This window comes from Choloepus didactylus, chromosome 14, assembly GCF_015220235.1.
Source record: "Choloepus didactylus isolate mChoDid1 chromosome 14, mChoDid1.pri, whole genome shotgun sequence".
NCBI lineage: Eukaryota > Metazoa > Chordata > Mammalia > Pilosa > Megalonychidae > Choloepus > Choloepus didactylus.
Window position 1 is genome coordinate 52379546 of NC_051320.1, and position 21441 is coordinate 52400986.

The window sequence follows — 21441 nt, forward strand, 5'->3', positions numbered from 1 at the left end:
AGATTCATGTCTGGTCTCTTTCTTTTTATCCTATATGCCCTTCTCTCTCCTATCATGTGAAAAATAGATATTAAAAAACATATCAACCAATACAGTCTGAATGCTTATTCTGAAAGTTACCACGGAGGACATAAATGCCTGTAAGAAGAAATGGTCCTATATCTGGGAACCATTTATTTATACAGGGAGGTTCAGCTCAAACAGTACATATTTACTAAGTATATGAGATATGTTCAGCACTGTTCTTTGAGTTATAGAAATGGAAGAACTTCTCTTCAGCCTGGAATGTACATCTGCCCTTCTTCAGCAACCCATACACCTCGTAGCTCTGTTAAAGCCCTCCAGACTAATTCTGAGATCATCTATATTGCCTGCCTATGTTCATTGAGTACCTACTAAGTGCCAAATTAATGCTACGTCCTAGGGATTCAAAGATGCATACTACACAGTCCCTCCCACAGTTTAGTGGGAGAAAGATGTATAACGAGGAATATGTGATAGAGTATAATAACAGGTGTAAATAGAGGTATGAGTAGAATATGTGAGAGCACATGTAAAATACATCTAACTCAGACCCGGGAGTCCAGCAATGGTTCCCAGAAGAGATGAAAGCCAAATTGAGAGTGTCTGGGATTTCGAAGAGTGACTAGGAGTTCTAAGACAGAGGATCAGCAGGAGAAAGTGTTTCAAGTAATTGCAATCAGCACATGTTAAGTCTTGGCATAAGAAAGAAAGGCATGTTTGGAAACTTTTGGATGTCCCATTTTGGCTGGACCATAGGATATCAGATAAAGAAAGACCAGTGATGAGACTGGAGAAGGAAACAGTGACCTTAAATGCCAGGAAAAGAGTTGAAGCTTTATCTTGAAGGCAGTGGGAGCCACTGAAGGATTTGAACAGAGGAGGGAAATGATCAAATTTCTTTTGAAGATCGATAACTGCTGTAGCAAGGAGAATATATGGAGAAGAGGAAGCTGGAAACAGGGAGATCACTTAGAATGGTGTTGCATTAATTTAGGCTAAGGTAATATGGCCAGAAACCAAGGTGATGAGGAAGGCCTACAAAACAAGAGATGGGTGTGAAGGCTATTTAGGATTAAATTTAACAGCATTTGGTGATTAATTCAGTGATTAAAAGAAGGAGAATTGTCCTGAGAGGTCCCAGTTGATGGATTGTTGTCATGTACCATATGTAGAAACTCGGGGATAAAAGCAGCTCTGGAGGAAAAGTCATGAAAAAGGTATGGATATATTACATTTATGGTGTCTATAGGACATTCACGCTGTAAGAGCTTATCATCCCATAATGGTTAATAGAGCCTTGGAGTGAATGACAGTGCCAGTTAGAGTATGTAGTAGGAGAAAAGGGCCAAGGAGAGAACCCTGAGAAACAAAATTTAAAGAATGGATGGAAGAAAGTGAACTTTTCATGATTTTTGCTTCAGCAACATTGGGACAAATTAAAAATCCTAAACGCTGGTGCCGGGGGAAAAAAAAAGAGAGAGAGAGATATTGGGAAGGAGACCAGAGTTATGGGAAGAAGAGACTGTCAACAATGTCAGGTGGTTCAGATGTCAAGTATGATAGCAATTTAAATGTTTTCACTGGATTTAGGAATGAGTGTCCTTAATAACCTTAATGAGTTCAGTTTCAGTTATTGATGAGAGCAGAAACCAAAACTGGATTAAGTAGTGATTTTTATATATGAAACAATGAATAGTCGTGTATAAGGTGATTTAGACAAGTGCCTACATGGAGTGTAAAGAAAAGTTTGATTTATTATTAAATATTTAAGAAAATCCATAAAAGAATGCTGGGACAGAAATCTAACCTCTTATTTTGCATATAAAGAGACCCTACAAAGAAATTGTTCAAGGTCGTACAACTAGAGAAGGACCAAGCTGGCTTCCTTTATAAAAGGAAGTTACCAGTATGCTATGATTTAAAAGAGCAGACTAATGTCTGATGCAGGAAAAGTAATCATTAAAGTGATGCATCAGAGCTGTATACTTCTTTTATGAAATATGACTATTTGCTTGATGAATTTATTCATTTATCCTATAAATATTTATTGACAGGTATTGTACTATTTGCTTGGTATACAAAGACGAAGCACATTCTTTGCAAACAACGTGCTTTGTGAATTTTATAAAAGTAGCATATTATGGCTGTTAAACAATGTGTAGTCTAGCAGGGTGACAGACACAACAGCAGCTAATAGAATGGTGTGCTATTGAAAAGGCAGCAGATATATCTGCCTAGGAGCTGGCGACAGATGAGCTGGACCTTTTTGCATCATGATCATCATGCCACAAAATAGAGAAACAAGAAAGGATATTTTCAGCAGAGGCAACAGCTTGAGAAAAATCAGAAGAATAATGAGTATTCTATAACTTTGAGGACTGAAAAACAGCTTGGTGGGGCTAGAATACAAGGGTAGGAGAATGGTGGAATGGTTATGAAGACGAGAAAGCTGAAACCCATAACACTGAACTGTGGGGAAAAGAGATTTTAAGCCAGGGGTCATATGATTTGGGTTTAAGATAAATCTGTGGCATATGGAAGACGGATTGGAAAGGGACCTGTGTTTAAGGCAGGGAGCTGTATAAGGAAGTGTTTTTAACAAGGGATAATGAAGTTCTGAACTAGGGCAGTGATGGCAAGCGTGGAGAGGAGAGGAGTTAGTCAAGAAAGGATTTGAAGGTGGAATTGCAATCAGGATTTGCCACCCGTTGGTCTCTTCTCCCTGAGGGAGAGGAAAGAATCCAATAAAACACTGTTGTTTCTAACGTACTGACTGGTAGATACTAGGCTTGGCTTACCAGTGTTAATTAGTATAGACAATATATCTCATTATGGATCCCCAGAAGTCACTTATCAGTTAGGAATGTATTTATAGCTGCAGGTGATAGAAAATCCAACTAACAGTGGCTAAACAAATGGAGTTTATTTTTCTCCCTAGTAGGGAAGTCGGTGATGCTGGTGTTAGTTCAGCAACTCAGGGCCAATTCTCTCAGACTTTCCCTCATGGCTACAAGGTAGCTGATGCAGCTCTAGAACCAGGTCCACCCTCTTGCCATCTGCTTCTGTTTGGGTGTCTTTGAGTTGAACTGGGGCACAGGATCTCCCCTAGCTGAAAGTGAGGCTGGAAAAGTAAGAAGAGGATTGTTAGATTTACTTAAGCCAATAGTTTGCACCCTCTTAGGTACAGTGTCTCCTTTTAAAAACAAATATTTCATAATGCCCCCTTTATTATCCTAAGGCATAAATCATTGACAATTTACTTATGCATATTTTTAAATAAATTAGTATGCTATCTCTACTATAATATAAAGGGGAAATTAAAGGAAAATAATTCATAATAAAATAAGTATTTCAAAATGTAAGTTTCCCAGGCATAACTGCACTAGATGGCATAAGGAGTTATATATTTTCATGGTGAATGTGACAGCAAATGCAGACAGGTATAGGGGTGTGGTAAAGGCATCTCCAGTGCCATAAACAACATAGCTGAAATGTTGACCAACTCTTGGCAAAGTTCTGAACAAGACTAAGTACATGGTAGTTGCTTCCTGAAAAAGTCAATGTGCATTAAAACTATGTGAAAGTATCTTGTATTTTTACATAAAATAGTTAAGTTCAAGGTTCAGATAATAGGTTTTATATATTTTAAAAGCTGTGTGGAACGTAGAACAATTCTTAGTATGCAGGATTGTCCCTCACATAGTAGTATGTCTACCCATCCCTGGCCCCTGCCATAGCACCTCAGCACCATTTCACAACCTAAACACCTCCCTTTCTCCATATTCAAAACACTCTGTAGGCCTAGTACCATCCATACAGAGAACAACTGGCTTACATTTGGCCAGGGTGGACACTTTGCACTCCAGATGAAATTGAGGTTTGGTTAGCAAGTAGAAAGGGGGAATGGATATTGAGTAGGTAATAAAGAGTGTCTGCTAATAGCAGGAACTGGGTCTTGCTTATTTTTGTATCTTCCCCAAATTCTTGCATATGCAGGTTTTTGGCATTTAGAGCTCAAAAAGCTTTCTTGAATGTTTAAATGGAAAGTAAACCATGGGAAATGGAAACCCAGTCTTATTTGCACTTTGAATTTAATAAAGGCAAGAATCTTCCTTAAAATTAGCTAAAAGGGTTTAAAATTACTTCAAGTGCTTATTATCATATATTCAGGAATATTAGCAAGAGTTGGGAAGTAATGTGCCAGTGTCTGTTCTAGGATTCAGCATTTCTGGTCCTTATAGCTGCTACATGCTTTAGGCTGAAGACTAAGAGTTAAATTTTTTCAGTGATCCCATTCAGCAATGGAAACTTTAGGGGAAATATTTACATTTTCATGTAAGTACTGTATTCAGCCTTCAGAAGTAAAAGTAACTGACAATAAAAATCGAGAAATTCTCAGCCCCTAATACTTCCTCTGTCTTTCAGCACATTCTCTTTTCATTGTGTCCTTTTTACTTTGGTTAGTCTTTTCATTCTGGAATTTTTATCATAGCCTGAGACGTTTTCAAACAATATTTTAGGAAATATATTTAGAAACAGAAGTAAAGGGTTTTGTCTTGCTTCCTCAAAATATAAAACTATTATTAGAGAGAATATAAATCACAGTAGGAGAAAAGTTGATTTGCTTTAATTTGCTTCCAGATTAAGTGAAAAAAAGAATGAAATGACATTATGAAGAATTTTATCATTTTTTGTGTGAAAAAGGTAATCTATTAACTGTGGATGTGAATACAATATATGAAAAGTAAATTTTTTTTTCAAGTGGTGCTCCAAAGTTGCCTTTAAATATGCAACTTTCTGAATTCAAAGGCATGATACACCATAGTTTTAAAAAATAGTTGTTTAATATTTTGAGGAATATAACATTTACTGTTTCCATAGTTTGAATTCAAGAAACAGTGACTTCAACCTTTTGTATAGAAGAATAAAGAGTTTTTTTTAAAAACAAGCAGTTTAAATTTAGACATTTCAAATGGTTCTACAATTGTTTGAGAGAGGACTAGACTTTTTTTTGTCAATTGTGTTAATAGCATTTTAGGCATTTTAAATAGAAGAAAATATTGAGTGTCTGTAAATGAATTGCTTCACTAATGCATCTTTTCTAAGTAGGGGTTAGTTTTCCAACATTATTTCCATCCCTCTGTAAAAAATCCAAGGAATAACCAGATAAGTAACAAGTAATGGCTTGTTTAGGGATTTTGAGGAACTCTGTATGCTGCTGTTGTACTGATTTGGTATCTTGAGTGCATTCTCCCTTCCTTCCTCCCTCCCTCCCTCCCTCCCTTCCTTCCTCCCTTCCTTCCTTCCTTCCTTCCTTCCTTCGTCCAGGCTGTATGAGGTCTGAGGAATGTACAGTGTATCTCCTGTCACGGCAGCCCTAGGGCATTTTGCTCTATATATGTTGGAACTCTACACAGTAGGCAGTTTTAGGCAGACCTTGGGGAATACTCCCTATTTCTTTCCCATTCATTATTCAGCTCCCTGCTATACCCCTACATCCCCATAGCCAGGTTTGTAAAGCCTCTATGTCTTTGTATGGGTTGTTTCCTGTGCGTGGGTTACCTTTCCCCCTGTGCCACCCTCACCTTCTCTACCTACTCAGTAAGTATACTCCTATTTATCCTTCAAATCTCAGGTCAAGCATTGTGTCCTTTAATTCTCCCCATCCTCCCTGTTTCCATGGAACCTTGTAACTACTTCAGTTACAGGGCTTTTCACATTGCCAGTTGCCCTATTGTACTCAGCAGGTCTCTGAGGATGGATATTATCTTATCCATCTGTGTCTTCAATGCCTGGTAGGTGCTCAATAAATTTTTGTTGAATGAATGGAGAGATGCAGTCACAACCCAAAACAAAACAAAACACCTTTTTACAATTGAATAGAGAGAAAATATTTGAGATGTGTAATACTATTTGTGTACGTTGATCACATTCACCACATAATTATTTTCTCTCTTTGCAGACTATGGAAAAATACCACTATAGCTTGCTTAACTTTATTTGACTGAAATGACTCTAAAGGGAAATTTACATGTCTGAGCTAGGACAGACTTAATTGGTTGTTGAATCAGGAGAACTTCCTGGTAATCCCATAGGGAATGTTACTTGATATTGGTGGTGGTAGTTTTAAAAGGGTTACGCTTCCAATGAATATATCATTCATGTTTTTATTTAAGCGTCTCTTTTTCTTAGGTAAATAAATTCCATAAGCTTATCATTCGTTGTGTGAAGTTGTACATTTTGATTTTCCTAAAATTGGGTCTGAGCTACTAGGGCTCTCCTTTGGTACTAACATTAAAAGATTTGGTAAGTCTGTATTAATCTTATCCATACCCTTCTTGATTTTATATGCTGAAATATATCTACATTTAACTGAAGACTTTTTACACTGTGGAGGGCTGAGGTTTTTAGTCCTTTCATGCAAATAAAAGGCCCATGCCTTTGTTTATCCTTTTCCTTAGGACCGACTCCAGGTCTAGAATGAATTTCTTGATGCATGATGACTCTAAATCTGTGCCTCAGGAGAAAATTTCTTCAAATTGTCCTTGATTATCAGCTTTTATTCTGTCTATATATTTTACTATTTAATTTTTATGATAATTCTCTTCTTGCTTAGAATATACAAATTATGTATCTGATTATTGTATCTGTGTTCTAAAATTAAACATTACATTTTACAGTGTTTTTCTAATGGGATGTAATATATCAATATCCTGTTCCATTATTGTCACCTCTCCAAATATAGACTGTTAGTAATAATTATTATTTTTTCTATTAATGAAAAAGTATCTTAATTGTGCTAATGTATCTTTCTAAAACAGTAATAAAAAAAGATTCTTGTAGTATTCTGTTGGAGAGCTATATAATTACACATTGTTGCCAAGAATTACACATTGTAGTCAGTAATTTTCAGACTATGTTCTAGGGAAAACCAGGTTTAGAATAAACTAGCAATTATTTAGTGTTTACTTACGCCTAGTGTTCTAGATGATGTCACATGTAGTACATTATTTTGCACCTTTGCAGAAGTGCTGATGTTATTATACTCAGGGAAAAACCGATCTATTGAAAGTTAATAAACCACCATCTTTGAAATTAAACAATTTTAAAAATAAACATTTATTGCGTAGGTGGGATTTGAAGATACAGTCTATTTGAGGTATTCAGAACAACACTTACAGGGATCCATTTTTGTTTTAAAGTAATTATATCCTTTTTTTAATGTTAAACATTATCTGACCATATTAGGAGTCATTAAATATTACTATCACAAAATGGCTTGCTATCTAGTAATACTATTGACATATGTGAAAAAGATGCAAAAATTATAGACTAGGCACAGCTATTTTCTGGACACGTCTTTTAACTGGAATGTGGATCTTAGGGTGGCGTTTCAGGTCCCCCCACAGCCCTGTCATTCCCTCTTCTCTGCCTGCTTGGCCCTTCCTTGAGACCTTCTTCACATGTCTTGTCTTCCCTATAGCTTTTCATTTTTCCCATTCTTCTGTGTGTTCCCATAGCACATATATTTTGTTATGGTTATTCACTTCTCAGACTGCATTTGGGTGTCCTCACTGGGTTTCTATTATATGAAAATGCATACAGTTTCCTTTAAGAAAACAATCTGTGATCCTCTGGGAAGTCTGTGCCAGTTTGTCCAGTTATCAGGTTGATTGCAGTTGCTGGTTTATATGCTGTCTGGGAATCACAATACAGGCTTTCTACAAAACAAAGGTATGAACGAGGAATCCCTAAACTCCCCTGTATTCCACAATGCTGTCATTATGATGATTCTAATCCATCACTAGAAATGTATTGTGAAATAGTTAATTAACGTTTGCAGAATGCTTAGAGATTTTTAATGAGAAATAGCTGCATGTGGTTACTGTTAATGAATGGATGGCTTATGAACCTTTTTAATTTTTTTTTTTTTTGCACCAACATATTGGAAAAATATACTTTTAAAAATAAATTGCAATCTGGTGAAATATTTTGATTGCTTAATAAAATTTAGCCTTTAAAAACAAGGATCCTTATGTTGGTTGTAGAAACCATGAACCTATGTATGTAAATAGTTGTAATAAAAAGGAAAGCAGCAGCAATGTATAGTTTTCATAATTTTTCAAAGTATTTTACATATGAGAGCAAACTTTTATCACAGCTTCTTTGTGAAAGAGGCAAGACTAATACTCTCATACCATGGGGAAGCTAAAACCTAGAGATTAAAGGCTCATTTTTTCCTTAAATAAAAATGTATTGAGTACCTATATATGGGTATAGTGATTGAGAGTGCAGAGGTCATTAATTTGACCTGCTTGACCTAAAAAATAGAGGAGACAGATATATAAACACTTATTTTAGCTGGCAACCCAGTTAAGCATGCTGAGAGCGCAGAAGGTAATGCACATAACTCTAGGGTGTTGTTTGGTTGGACTCCACAGAAGAGGTAATTTTTAAAGCTGGGTCTTGAAGAATGAGTAGAGACATTTGCCAGAAGAAGGGGAGTAGAGTGAGGAAACGAGCCTTGCAGTGTAAGGGAATGAACATATGTAGAGACCCAGAATTAGGAAAGGGCTTGGAAATTTGAAGAACAGTGTAAAATTCAGTGCAACTAGAACAGTTGCTGTCTAATAGAAATATAACGCAATCCACAATGTAATTTTAAATTTTCTATTAGCTACATTAAAAAAAGTAAAAGGAAGCAGGTAAAAATAATATGTTTTATGTAACTCCATATATCTGAAATATTTATGCTTTTTTTTCCTTCTAATGCTTCAAAATCAGGTGCATATTTTACACTGACAGCACATCTCAATTTGAACTAGCTATGTTTTAAGTACCCAATATCTAGAAGCTTAAGAGTGTATGTGTGTATGAATGGGTGTGTGTGTGTGTGTGACAGAGAGAGAGAAAGAGAGAGAATGAGAGAGGGAGAGAGGAGGGAGGGAGAGAGAAACACTCTCTAGAGGGAGGAGGAAGAGAAATGTGGTTGAAGTGGTAGTTGAAGTCATATCTGGAAAGGCCTTGTATGCCTGGCTGAATTTGGAATTTATCCTTACAATGTAGTAGTTTACAAGTGTGCTCTCAAATTTTCTGTAGTGAAGGATCAGTTTTTAAATTTTCTAATTTGTCACAAACTGATCCTTTGGAAAATAGTACCACTTTATCATTAGATTTGACAGATGCGAAATTATTCTTTTAGTTGTATAAAATATATATAAAAGTATAAAAGTCTCTAAACTAGTGCTGTCCAATAGAACTTTTTGAATAATGGAGAAATGTTTTATATCCGTGCTGCCCAATGATGTAGCCACTAGTCAATGTGTGGTGGTTGAGCATTTGGAATGTGACTTGCATGACTAAGAAACAGAATTTTAAATTTTATTTAATTTAAATTTAAATAATCACATGAGGTTGTTGGCTAATGTATTGGGCCACATTGCACATGTTTATTCTCAATCCTTGTACTTATCCATCATGGACTAGTTGAAAATAGTTTGCACATTGGCAGTTGTCCTCAAACTGTGTTTTGAGTAGCACTGTTTAGACATGGTCTCTAGAGCTAGAAATCTTTCAGGTGTTTTGAGCATGTTACTTAATCTCTCAGTGCCTCAGTTTTCTCATTTGTAAAATGGAGGTAATATTAAGAAACTACCTCATAGAGTTCGGGGGATTAAATGCATTTATGAATGTAATACATATAACAAGCGCTATATAAATGTTTCCTTTTATTGTTATTATCAATATAATTTTCATTATTATTATGTAAGTGATAGAGTACCATACAATGAGATGCTAACACAGTCCAGTCTTAATTATAAATTATCTACTTTTCTGAAGTAGCTTATATTTCTTCCTTTTAACAACCTACCACAATCCCTGGCATATAGTAGACATTCAATAAATATCTTTTGAAAATAAGCACAAAATATTCTTGGCACACAGATGAAGACTCTTCTCTATTCCTGAGAGTTAGGGTTCCTGCATTTGAAGGTGGAGATTGGGGAATGGTTGGGAAGGGAAGGGGAATGCAGCTGCCTTTGCTGTCTGAAAAACAATCCCTGAGTGGTGGGAAGATGACCATGACATTCTTTCTCCCTAAAACATGAATATTTCTTACTTATGTAGATTTCTTAGGAAGAACCAACTGGAAAAAAGAAATGAAGTCCCTTCTCTTCACATTTGTTTGTGTTGTTCATCTGTTACCTCTGGCCTCTGGGAACACTGTATATGGGAATGATGCCTCCCAGAGGACTCTTCAAGATATAAGAGAAGAAATATCCGGGTATAGAGATGTCGCTAAATCAATCATCAAGCTTGCTGTTTATGGTAAAGCCCAGAACAGATCCTATGAGCGACTGGCACTTCTGGTTGATACCATTGGACCCCGACCAAGTGGCTCAAAGAGCCTAGAAAAAGCCATCCGAATCATGTACCAAAACCTACAGCAAGAAGGGCTGGAGAATGTCCACCTGGAGCCAGTCAAAGTACCCCACTGGGAAAGGGGAGTAGAGTCGGCTGTGATGCTGGAACCAAGATTTCACAAGATGGCTATTTTGGGTCTTGGCAGCAGCATTGGGACCCCCCCAGAAGGTATTGTTTGTCTTTTGAAATCGTTGTGTACATTATAAAACTATCACTTAGCATAATTATTATAATATGCATGTTTAATCTTATAATTTGAATGGTAAAATGTGAAACATACTAATTTCCCATTCCGATGGCTTAATAAGTTCTCTACTCTTAATACTCTTTTTCTTCCTTCTTCCTTTCTCCGCTTTCTCTTCTGTTTCTTTTCTGAAAGGTAATTTTTAAAATAGAGGACCTATAGCTATTGGTACATGAAACTTATCATCCCTATCACTTATTAATCTTGATTCAGTAAAACATTAGTATCGTTCTGTGTAGACTTAAAATATATTTAAATAGGCCACAAAAGCTATGACTTCTTCGAAATGGCCATTATGTGCAGAATTTCTTAAAGATATTGATTTAGGGAACAAACCTTGCATACTAAATTGATTTGAGTTTGTTATTTTTACAGCGTCTTAAGCCTCTAATCCAAGGAATTTTAGGGTGGAGTTCTATGTTTATTTATCAGCATCCCCTCTCCACTTCATCAGACAATATAAAGGCCTGGATAAGGGATTTATAAGCAGTCAACAGTGAGATATCAGTCATTCTTGAATGTATTCATGAATTAATTTCCTGTAGTAGAGGAACTAGTTTCTACCCTTTTGTCCTTTTCTAATGCCAAGAAGAAGACCCATCAAAGAAGGGGATGGTCAGTTTTTTAAAAAATGTGTTGAGATACAATTCACATACCATAACAATTATCCATTTAAAGTGTACAATTCAGTGGCTTTTAGAATATTCACAGTATTGCACATCCTCCATCACAATCTAATCATAGAACATTTTCGTCACCTCCCTCACCCACAATCCCATACCATCAGCAGTTGCTCCCCATCCCTCCCCTACCACCTGCCCAAGCCTTAGACAATCACTAATCGGCTTTCTGTCTCTATGGGTTTTCCATAGATTTTTCACATAAATGGATTCATACAGTATGTGGTCTTTTGTGACTGGCTTCTATCACTTAGCATAACATTTTCAAGGTACAGCCATGTTGGCTCATGTATCAGTACTTTATTCTGTTTTATTGCTAAGTAATATCCCACTATATAGATATACCACCAATATTCATCAGTTGATGGGCATTTGAGTTTCCCTGTTATGAATAATGCTGCTGTAAACATTCATGCACATTATGTTATAGTGTAGACATGTTTTCATTTCTCTTGGGTATACAGGCACACCTTGGAAATATTGTGGGTCCTGTTCAGACCACTGCAGTAAAGCAGATATCTCAATAAAGTGAGTCACATGAATTTCTTGGTTTCCCAGTGCATATAAAAGTTATGTTTATACTACACTATAGTCTATTAAGTATGGCATAGCATTATGTCTAAAAAAATGTACATACCTTAATTTAAAAATACTTTATTGCTAAAAAATGTTATCCATCATCTGATCCTTAAGCAAGTCATAATCTTTTTGTCTCGATGTTGATGGCTGCTGACTGATCAGGGTGGTGGTTGCTGAAGGCTGGGGTGGCTGTGGCAATTTCTTAAAATAACACAACAGTGAAGATTACCTTATCATTTGTCTTTCCTTTCATGGAATAGGAGAGGGAGAGAGATGGGGGAATGGGAAGTTGGTGGAGCAGTCAGAACACATGCAATATTTACTGATTAAGTTCACTGTTTTATTTGGGTATGATTTGTAGTGCCCCCCCAAAATTACAATAGTAACATCAAAGATCACTGATCACAGGTCACCATAACAGATATAATAATAGGGACAAATTTTGAAACACTGTGAGAGTTACCAAAATGTGACACAGATACAAAGTAAGCACATGCTGTTGGAAAAGTGGTGCTAATAGAATTGCTTGATGAGAGGTTGCCACAAATTTTCAATTTGTAAAAAATGCAATATCTGTGAAGTACAATAAAGTGAAGTGCAATAAATGAGGTATGCCTATAGACATAGTGGTGGAATTGCTGGGTCGTATAGTAACTCTTTGCTTAACTTTTGAAGGAACTGCCAAATTGTTTTCCAAAGTGGTTGCACCATTTTATATTCTGACTAAAAATGTATTCTACTTTTTCTGAATTCTTGCCAAAACTTATTTTCCTCTTCATTATAGCCATTCTAGTAGTGTGAATGTGAAGCAGTATCTCATTGTTGTTTTGATTTGTGTATCCCTGATGACTAATGATGTTGAGCATCCTTTCATGTTCTCATTGGCTATTTGTATATATTCTTGGAGAAATGTCCATTCAAATACTTTGCCCATTTTTAAATTGGTTTATTATTATTATCATTATTATTGTTATTAATGTTTATGTGTTCTGGATACAAGTCCCTTATCAGATATATGATTTCAAATATTTTCTCAAATTCTATAGGTTGTTTTTTCACTTTATTAATGGTATCATTTGCAACAGAAAACTCTTTTCTTTTGTTGTAGTCCAGTTTATATTTTTTTGTCTTTTGTGCTTTTAGTATTTATATCTAAGAAACCATTGCCTAACACGAGGTCATGAAAGGGATTTACTCCCATGTTTTATTATCTAAGTTTTCTGACATTCTTTGTTTTATCATGTGGATTCAGTTTATTGTTTGGTATCATTTGCTTTCAGCCTGCAAAACACCCTTTAGTATTTTTTCAAGGCAGGTCTGCTATCAGCAAATTCCCTCATCTTTCATTTATCTGGGAATGTCTTTATTTCACCTTTTTGAAAGAAAGTTTTGCTGGATATAAGATTCTTGGTTGACAGTTTTTTACTTTCAGTGCTTTGCATATGTCATCCCACTACCTTCTGACCTCCATTGTTTCTGATGAGAAATCAGCTGTTAATGTTGGGGGTCCCCTCATTCATGATGAGTTACTTCACTCTTACTGCTTTCTCTTTATTTTGGGGTTTCAACTTCTTGTCTCTGATGTATCTGGATGTGGATCTCTTTACTTTTATCCTACTTCTAGGTCTTTGAGCTTCTTGGATATATAAATTAATGTTTTTCTTCAAATTTGGGAAGTTTTCAGTCATGATTTCTATACATATTTTTTTCTGCCCTTTCTCTCTCACATCTTCTTCTGGTGCACTTAATGAGGTACCACATTTCTCTGAGGCTCTGCTCATTTTTCTCCATGTTTTTTCTTTGTTCTTCAGATTGTATACTATCACTGAGTTCACTGGTTCTTTCTTCTGCTAGCTCAAATCTACTATAGTGCCCCTCTACTGAATTTTTTTTTCCATTATACTTTTCAATTCCAGAATTTCCATTTTGTTTCTTTTTATAATTTCTATCTCTTTATTGATATTCTCTATTTGATTAGGCATTATTATAATACTTTAATTCTTTAATTATTTTGGGTATAGTTTCCTTTAGTTCCTTGAACATATTTATAATAGCTGTTTTTGAAATCTTTGTCTGGGCCCCTTCAAAAGCACTTTCTGTCATCTACATTTTTATCTGTGTATGGGTCACACTTTTCTTGTTTCTTGTCATGTCTTAGAATCTTTTGCTGAAAGTTGAACATTTTCAATAATATGTTATAGCTGCTCTGTATATGGATTTTCTCACTCCTGTTCCTCCCAACTGGAGGTTGACTTATTTTTGTGGTTTGTTTGGTTTTTTATTTGTTTACTGACTGGATGTAATAATTTTGTGAAGTCTCTGCATCTTCTGAGTTCCCAAATTGGGTTTTTTTCCCTTTGTTTTTTCTTTTAGCCTAGTATTCTGTATTTAATGGTGCTCTCCCAAAATTTATGTCTACCTGGAACCTATAGATGTGACATTATTTGGAAATGGATTTTTTGCACATGTAATTAGTTAAGATGATGTCACACTAGATCAGGGTGGGCCCTACATCCATTATGACCCATGCCCTTAGAAGATGAGGAGAGGCACAGACACATTGGAATAATGCCACGTGATGATGGAGGCTGAGATTGTAGTGATGCATTTACAAGCCAAGGGCTGCCAAGGATTGCTAGCAATCACCAGAAGTGAGGAAGAGGCAAGAAGGATCCTGTCCTAGAACCTGCAGAGAGAGCATGACCCTACCGACACCTTGAATTTGGATTTATAGCCTCAGAGCTGTGAGAGAATAAATCTCTGTTGTTTTAAGCCACCATGTTTGTGGCATTTTGTTATAGCAGCCGTAAGAAACTGATCCAACTGGCTACCTAGGAGTCACACCTCAGTCAGCATAAACCAGTTATTGGTCAAAGGTTGCACTTATGCCCCCTTAGATGGTTAGACTTTTACTCTTTACTGTTGGATGTTTGTGTTGCTTAGTATAACTCAGGGAGTTTATGTGTTTGTCTCCCATTCAGCCAGGGACTCATAGCTTGAAAGTTTCCTCTCTAATCCCTCTCAGAGGGTACAGCCTTGGGCATGCATACAGTCTTCAAGACTGCCAGGGATGCATGTGATTTTATTTTTAAGCCTGATTTCATAGTATTTGTCCTAGGTTAGACTAGTTTATTTTTCAGCCAGTATTTGGTCAGAGGTTGTGCTTAGGCCCCTTGTACTACTGAGGCTTCTTCTTACACCCTGGATCTGTGTACTACTTGGGGAATGGTTTTAAGAAGTTTGATCCATGCCTTGTTCTCATTGCTCCTATGTGGGTATAGTCTAGCACGTGTACATAACCTTCCTAACCCCCAGGGTTTACTGGGTTTACTGTGATCCCAGAAGGGCTCTTCTTGGCTCTCTCTTTCTTTGGTTCTCTCTGTTAAACTAGTGGCTGCACTGCCATTTTGCTTATTGCTACCAGTATCATGGAGCTACCAGCACCCCTTAATTGCTCTCTGTCAAGATCTCCATTGTTTTCAACAACACCCTTAAACATGGAATTCTCCACTCTGTGTTCCAAATAAAGTTATTGCTGTCAATAAGAACTGCTCTCTCTTTGTCCTTATGGCCTGCCCCTCCTTAAAGGCCAAACATCTGCATCATTGCATAAGAACTAGGTGAAACAATAGTGGCCTGCTTTTCCCAAAGGACATCCCTACTCTGTGACCATGTGAGAAGGGGCATTGCTAGCTCCTGGTCTTGTTGGCTTGCCCCTCGCAGTGTGGAACCACCACCTATTAACTGAGACAGGTGTGATTGGGAAGCCAATATTTTCAGCAGTTGTACTTGGAGTAGGTCTTATGCCACACCAGGAGGGCTGGGTAGGGGAATGTGGCCTCAGCCCTCTCAGCCTTGCCTCCTTGAAGAGAGCTTTTGCAACTCAGGAATGGGGATGTATGAGAAATGCTAGTGGACTGTCCCTTCTAGGGTGAAATTGTGGCCTTAGACTGAGAGCTAGAGGCAGAGGGAACCTCCATCTTCTTGGCTACACTCATCTGGAGTAGAATGCGCAGTATAGAGTTTTTGTAACACAGAGCAGGGGGCAGAAGAAAGAAGGAGTCATAGCTCAAATGCCATAGACTCTTGTTCCTTAGATTTAGTAAATTTTCTTCAATCATTGTTTCTCTGTTTGCCATTTGTATAATTTTGAGAAAATTTAAATGCTTTTTAAAAAATACTTTTCCCCATTTAAATGGTTGTTTTCTTGGGGAAAGTATGCTGAGCTCCTTACTTGACCAATCCAGAAGACCTGTCAGGATGGTCAATTTTGATTGCTCTGAAGCCACTTGAATTGGTGGCATAGTCCCCTAAAGACATTAGAAGTCCCTGAACCTGGGATCTATAGTATCACTGGGAGTTTGGTTAATTGCTTTTTATTACACAATAATCTATGTGTTAGGTATCAGTTTTTTTATACACATTACCTTTTTAAACCCTCTCGACTATCTTAAGAGTCTTATCCCTTTTTTTACAGGTGAGAATATCAGACACCAAGAGATTAAGTAGTTTGCTCAGGGTTATACAACTAATAATGAGGTCAAGTTCTGGTATGAAAAAATTATCAAATTCCATAGTTTATTAGACTACAGTGCCTCACATATGAATGTTTTCTGTTATTTTTATTTATAAAATTCTTTTTTCAGACATCTGGCTGAAGCAGATCTCTTTCAAAAGCTGATGATGCCTGTTTCTGTCTCTTCTTTTTGGACATGTTTTCTCTTTCCTGTTTCTTTCTTATTCTCTTTTCTCATTCTGTAGCTGGGCTATCTGCCTGGTATTGCAAACTAAGCCAAGTTACTGATTGCTCAAGGGGCCTTCAAAACCCAGGGGAAGTGAATTTTACTCACTGGAATCTATTCTGGTGTTCCAAGATTCACTTTCACCCCACTCCTCATTCCATAGGGCTCAGAGTAGATAAACAGTTTGTCTGACAACTGGACTATTTTAAGCTTTGAGGAGACTGGAGAGTTGGGCTGTACTAGGAGTAGGAAAATTCCCATCGGAGATAGTGTGAAGTTAGCATAAAAAGATCTCTGGCTGCAGGTGGAGTAGTGCAGAGTCCATCTCCTAGCTTTTGTCCCAGGAAATCCATGTTCTATCCTTGGTTTAGTCACTTAATAGTTGTGCAACCTTGGTCTAGTTACTTAATTTCTATGTGCCTTAGTTTTGTCATCTGTAAAATGAGAGAGGTCCAGAATATGAGTTTGTAAGGTATCTTTCAAATTTGAAAGTCTGTGATTTTTATGAGCATCCTCAAGGGATCAGTGGAGCTAGAATTCATGAGAGAAAAGATTTCCCAAGTGTGTGCTTTGGAGCAGATTCCTTTTATAGCCCAAAGTGATAATTTAGCTTTCCAATTCTAGATGTGAGTATTACAGTATGTGTTAGCTTATCTTTGTGGCAGGGTGAGGTTTCTGTGAGCTGTCTGTGGAGAGTTGGATAAAGGCAAATATATGGACAGTCTGGGTAAGATGAAATGCTGACCAAAACTTAGTCTTAGACATAAGAAGAGAGTAGGAACATTCTCCAGTTAATCCTGGAATAACATAACAGACATCAGATTCGAATGGACTAAGGAAAAGAATGAGAATCAGTAGCTAAATCCAGGAGAGGCTGACATATGACAAGAAAGAGGAACTTGGGCAGAATATTGTAGTTCTTCCCTAGCACACACAACTTTGTGGATCTTCAGGGTGGGATCTCTGAATGCAACACTGTAGATCATTGAGTACTGATTCGTCCTATATGGAGACTAACATCTCTTTAGAAGCTTTCCCAAAATATTCTATGTTATAAATTATATGGTTTCTATTAATTTGAGAACTCCAGAAGGACTGAACTGTATCTTTTCTACCTCTCTATCTTCAGCACTAGCACTAAACTCTTAGAGCACAGTAGTTACTCATTCAATGTTTGAGCAATTGTGAATTGTTTTAGGTAGCTCTTTCCTTTGAGTATTACTGACTTGTAGTAAAACAAAAGTTCTTCCTTCTGCATACTGAATGAAAATGTTGATTACTGATCATTTGCTTAGAATTTTTTTCTGATTATAAATTAATACTTGCTCATTATAGAAAGCATGTATATAAATAATAAAATAATAAAAATGACCTTTGATCATTCATCCAGAGAGTCATTAACATTTTATTTTTTCCTTTAATCATTCCATATGTATATATATATTTATTTTACAGCTGTGAGATCACATTACATATAGTTTGTATCCTTTTATCACACATATCATGAGCCTTTACCCATATATTCACCCCATATTATTTAAGTTTTGCTGGTTGTAAAATAAAGATATAAAATAATTAATATAACCAAGTTCCTGCTATTGGAATCTAGATGATTTCTTTCTTCTTTCCCCGCCTATTTTAAATAACATGGTTATAAAAAATTTAATATAGAATAAGAATAGACTTTTAGAATGGAGGCTTTATGTTTTTGGTATATAAGATAAAAAAAGGAGGAATGATTCTAGGAAGTCTTAGGAAGGTGGCAAAAAATAGTTTGCCACCTCTATATGTACTGCTCCTAGAGATGTAAAAAATGCCAATTAAATTCTTAGAAACCATTTTCCCACCATTAGTATTTTTAAATTATTTAAACATGTTAATATAACATATGACAATATAATACAAAATTATTTAGAATACAACCCAAATATATAATATATTTTAATCTTTTAAAATATTAACATAAATATTGGTATTTATAGACTCTTGATAAATTTTTTTAAATTGTTTCCCAGAAAGATTGTGCACACTTACCATCTTATAAGCAGTGTATCCTAATGTTATGAACCCTGCACCTTTATCTGTACTGGGTATTTTTCCCTAATCTTTGCAAATTTGATGGGCAAAAAGTGATATTTCACTATGATTTTAATTTCCATTCCTTTGCTTATTGGCACGGTTATCATTTTCAGATGTATTGGTCATTTGAATTTTCTTCTTTAGATTATCTGTGCATAAATATAAAATCATAAAAATTATCTCTAATAAATTTCTAATTGATGTGTAAAAGCTCATTTCATAATAAGAATTTAAATCTTTGGATATAATATTTGATTCAAATTTAGTGTTTTTAAGCTGTTAAGATGGTTTGCACTGACTCATCACAGCCTCTTTCATTTCCTCTTAAGAGGTTATTTATTTCTCATATTTGCAGGATGTCTGGCTGGCACTGGAAGGTAGTTAAAAGACTGCAAACTGGCAAAGTTGACTAATCTACCCTACCTCTGCCCTATCAAAGTGCTCTAAGAACTGAGCTCTTTGGTTTAGTTTATATAGACTTTGAAACAGCAGCATCTTTGTTTACAGAGTTGCGGATGAAGTGCCCTTGAAACTGCACTCACAAACTTAAGGTCACAGTCAAGCTGGAGTTAGATTTTGAGCTGTCTGTAAACTCATTGGTGCTTCTGTTGGTTCCTGTCAAAGTGTGTGTATATCCTGGCTTTTCTTTATGGGGATGATTTAGGAGTGGAAAGAATAGGCAGAGATAGGACTAGCTTGGGCTTAGTGAATAGTGTTGACTGGCTAGTTAATGCTCACTTGCAGAGAACTGAGTCCACTCTAACTAATTTAAGCAGACATGGGAATATTATGGAATTTTGAATAGTTTACAAAATCATTGGGAAGAATCTTTGAAGGCATCAGCTGAAGATGCAGACTTTGTTGATTTTTCTCAGGAATGAATTTGAGAACCATGCTGTAGAACATGGTTACTACTGCCTTTCCTAAATTAAGGTCCTTCAGACTTTATCTGAAGGCTGCTGTAGAAAGCCGGGCATTTCCACAATGATGCTTATATATCTAAAACAGTAGAAGCTGCAGAAAACAGCCTCCACCTACCTTCTTCCTTTCAGAGCTTGCTCAAGTGCGTAAAATTGGTGATGTGTAAATTATTCTAGAACTGTAGCTGCAAGGAAGTCCCAGAAATAAAGTACTGAGGTTTTCAGACTTTGCAGAGCAGAGAGGCACTTTTGAAGGGATTTGGAATGGATATTATTTCATTATCTCCCCTAATCAACAATTTAATTTGAACTTTTTTTGATATAAATAAACAAGTACATAAGAGATCATTGGTTATATGTATGAGTAAGACCACTAATAACATTTTGTTCCTCTGCTGCTAATGAGTCCATTAGTGGATTTAATAGGGTTAAAAGGCATATAGATGAGAATAATATGAAATGGCAGGGGCAGGTCTGCCTGAGCATCCTGATTAATTGGAGAGAAATTGCTCTAGGCTCTTTGTTGAGTTTGTCAAATAAGCTAAAGTGGGCTTCCTTCATCTTTTCTTCCATTTTCCCCCTATTTATTTTTGCTTGCTCCTCTTTCATAGGCCTCATCTTAAATTTGAGTGTTCTCAGAAGTTTGTCTTCTGCCTCTAAACATTTTTCTCAAGTGATATGATCCAGTCCCATGATTTTTAGTGTCACCTATATACTTATGATTTCTAAGTGTATATATGTGTCTCTGACTTCTATTGTGCATTTCCAAGTACCTAGCAGATTTCCGACAAGCATCCAAAACCTGGTACTCGGCTCTCCTATATGTCTTATCCTGTTTAATGACATTGCCATTCACCCAGGCACCCAATCTAGGAGTCTCAACATTCTAATGTCTGATATGGTAGCTTGCTTTAATGTTTTTGTTCCCTGCCTGGAATGCCCATATTTGAAGATTCAGCTCAAAGTCCTGCTCCTCCATGGAGACTTTGTGATGCTTGCTCATCCCCAAAGAAGTATTAACTACTTCTCCTTTCTGCCTCCCCTGTATCCTAGTCATACTTCTATCCTAAGCATGTCTCTACTAGAAAACAAATTTCTTGAAGTCAGAGACCTGATCCAGTGGTTCCCCAGGGGAAATTTCACTATGTCTGGAGACTATTGATTCTCATGACCAGGATGTTGCACTACTTGCACCTAGTGGATACCTAGTGGATAGAGGCCAGGGATGTGGCTAAACACTCTACAGTGCACAGGGCAGCCCCTCACTACTAATACTTATCCAATCTAAAATGTCAATAGTGCTGAGATTGAGAAATCATGCCCCAGTCCTTAACATAGTATTTCAAACATAAATAAGTTTCAAGAAATATTTGTTGAATAAATAAATCCTTCCATTTTTCTCACCCCCAACATTCATTCAACATTCTTTCTCTTCCTTCCTCAGTATCACATCATGGTTCAGGACCTCACAGCTCTTGCCTACAGTGTTATAATTACTTCCTGATTGATCTTCCTGACTCCAGTCTCATTTCAATCTATTTCCATACTGCTGCCTCAATTATCTTTGTAAAATGTGGATCTAATTATGCTTGCTTAAAATCTTTTTATTGTTCAGGCTATAGTTTAAATTCTTATGACCCTTTAAAAGGTGATCCCAGGCTGTATTTCTAGGCTTTTGTCTGCTTCCCCCCGAGCTGCGCCAGCCACACGGGCCTCTCTGCGCTTCCCTTGACATGTTCATGTGCCCT

General features: G+C 36.5%; 1 protein-coding gene across 2 annotated transcripts in view; it reads left to right on the forward strand.

Annotated features, from left to right (window-relative positions):
- The window catches only part of CPQ (carboxypeptidase Q), a 533282-nt gene that overhangs the window by 122156 nt on the left and 389685 nt on the right, over positions 1 to 21441 (forward strand). For both annotated transcript variants that reach the window (XM_037802736.1, XM_037802738.1), the window contains exon 2: positions 10153 to 10617. In XM_037802736.1, coding sequence (XP_037658664.1) covers positions 10185 to 10617 — 433 coding nt within the window. In that variant the 5' untranslated portion in view covers positions 10153 to 10184. The remainder of the gene's footprint in view (positions 1 to 10152; positions 10618 to 21441) is intronic.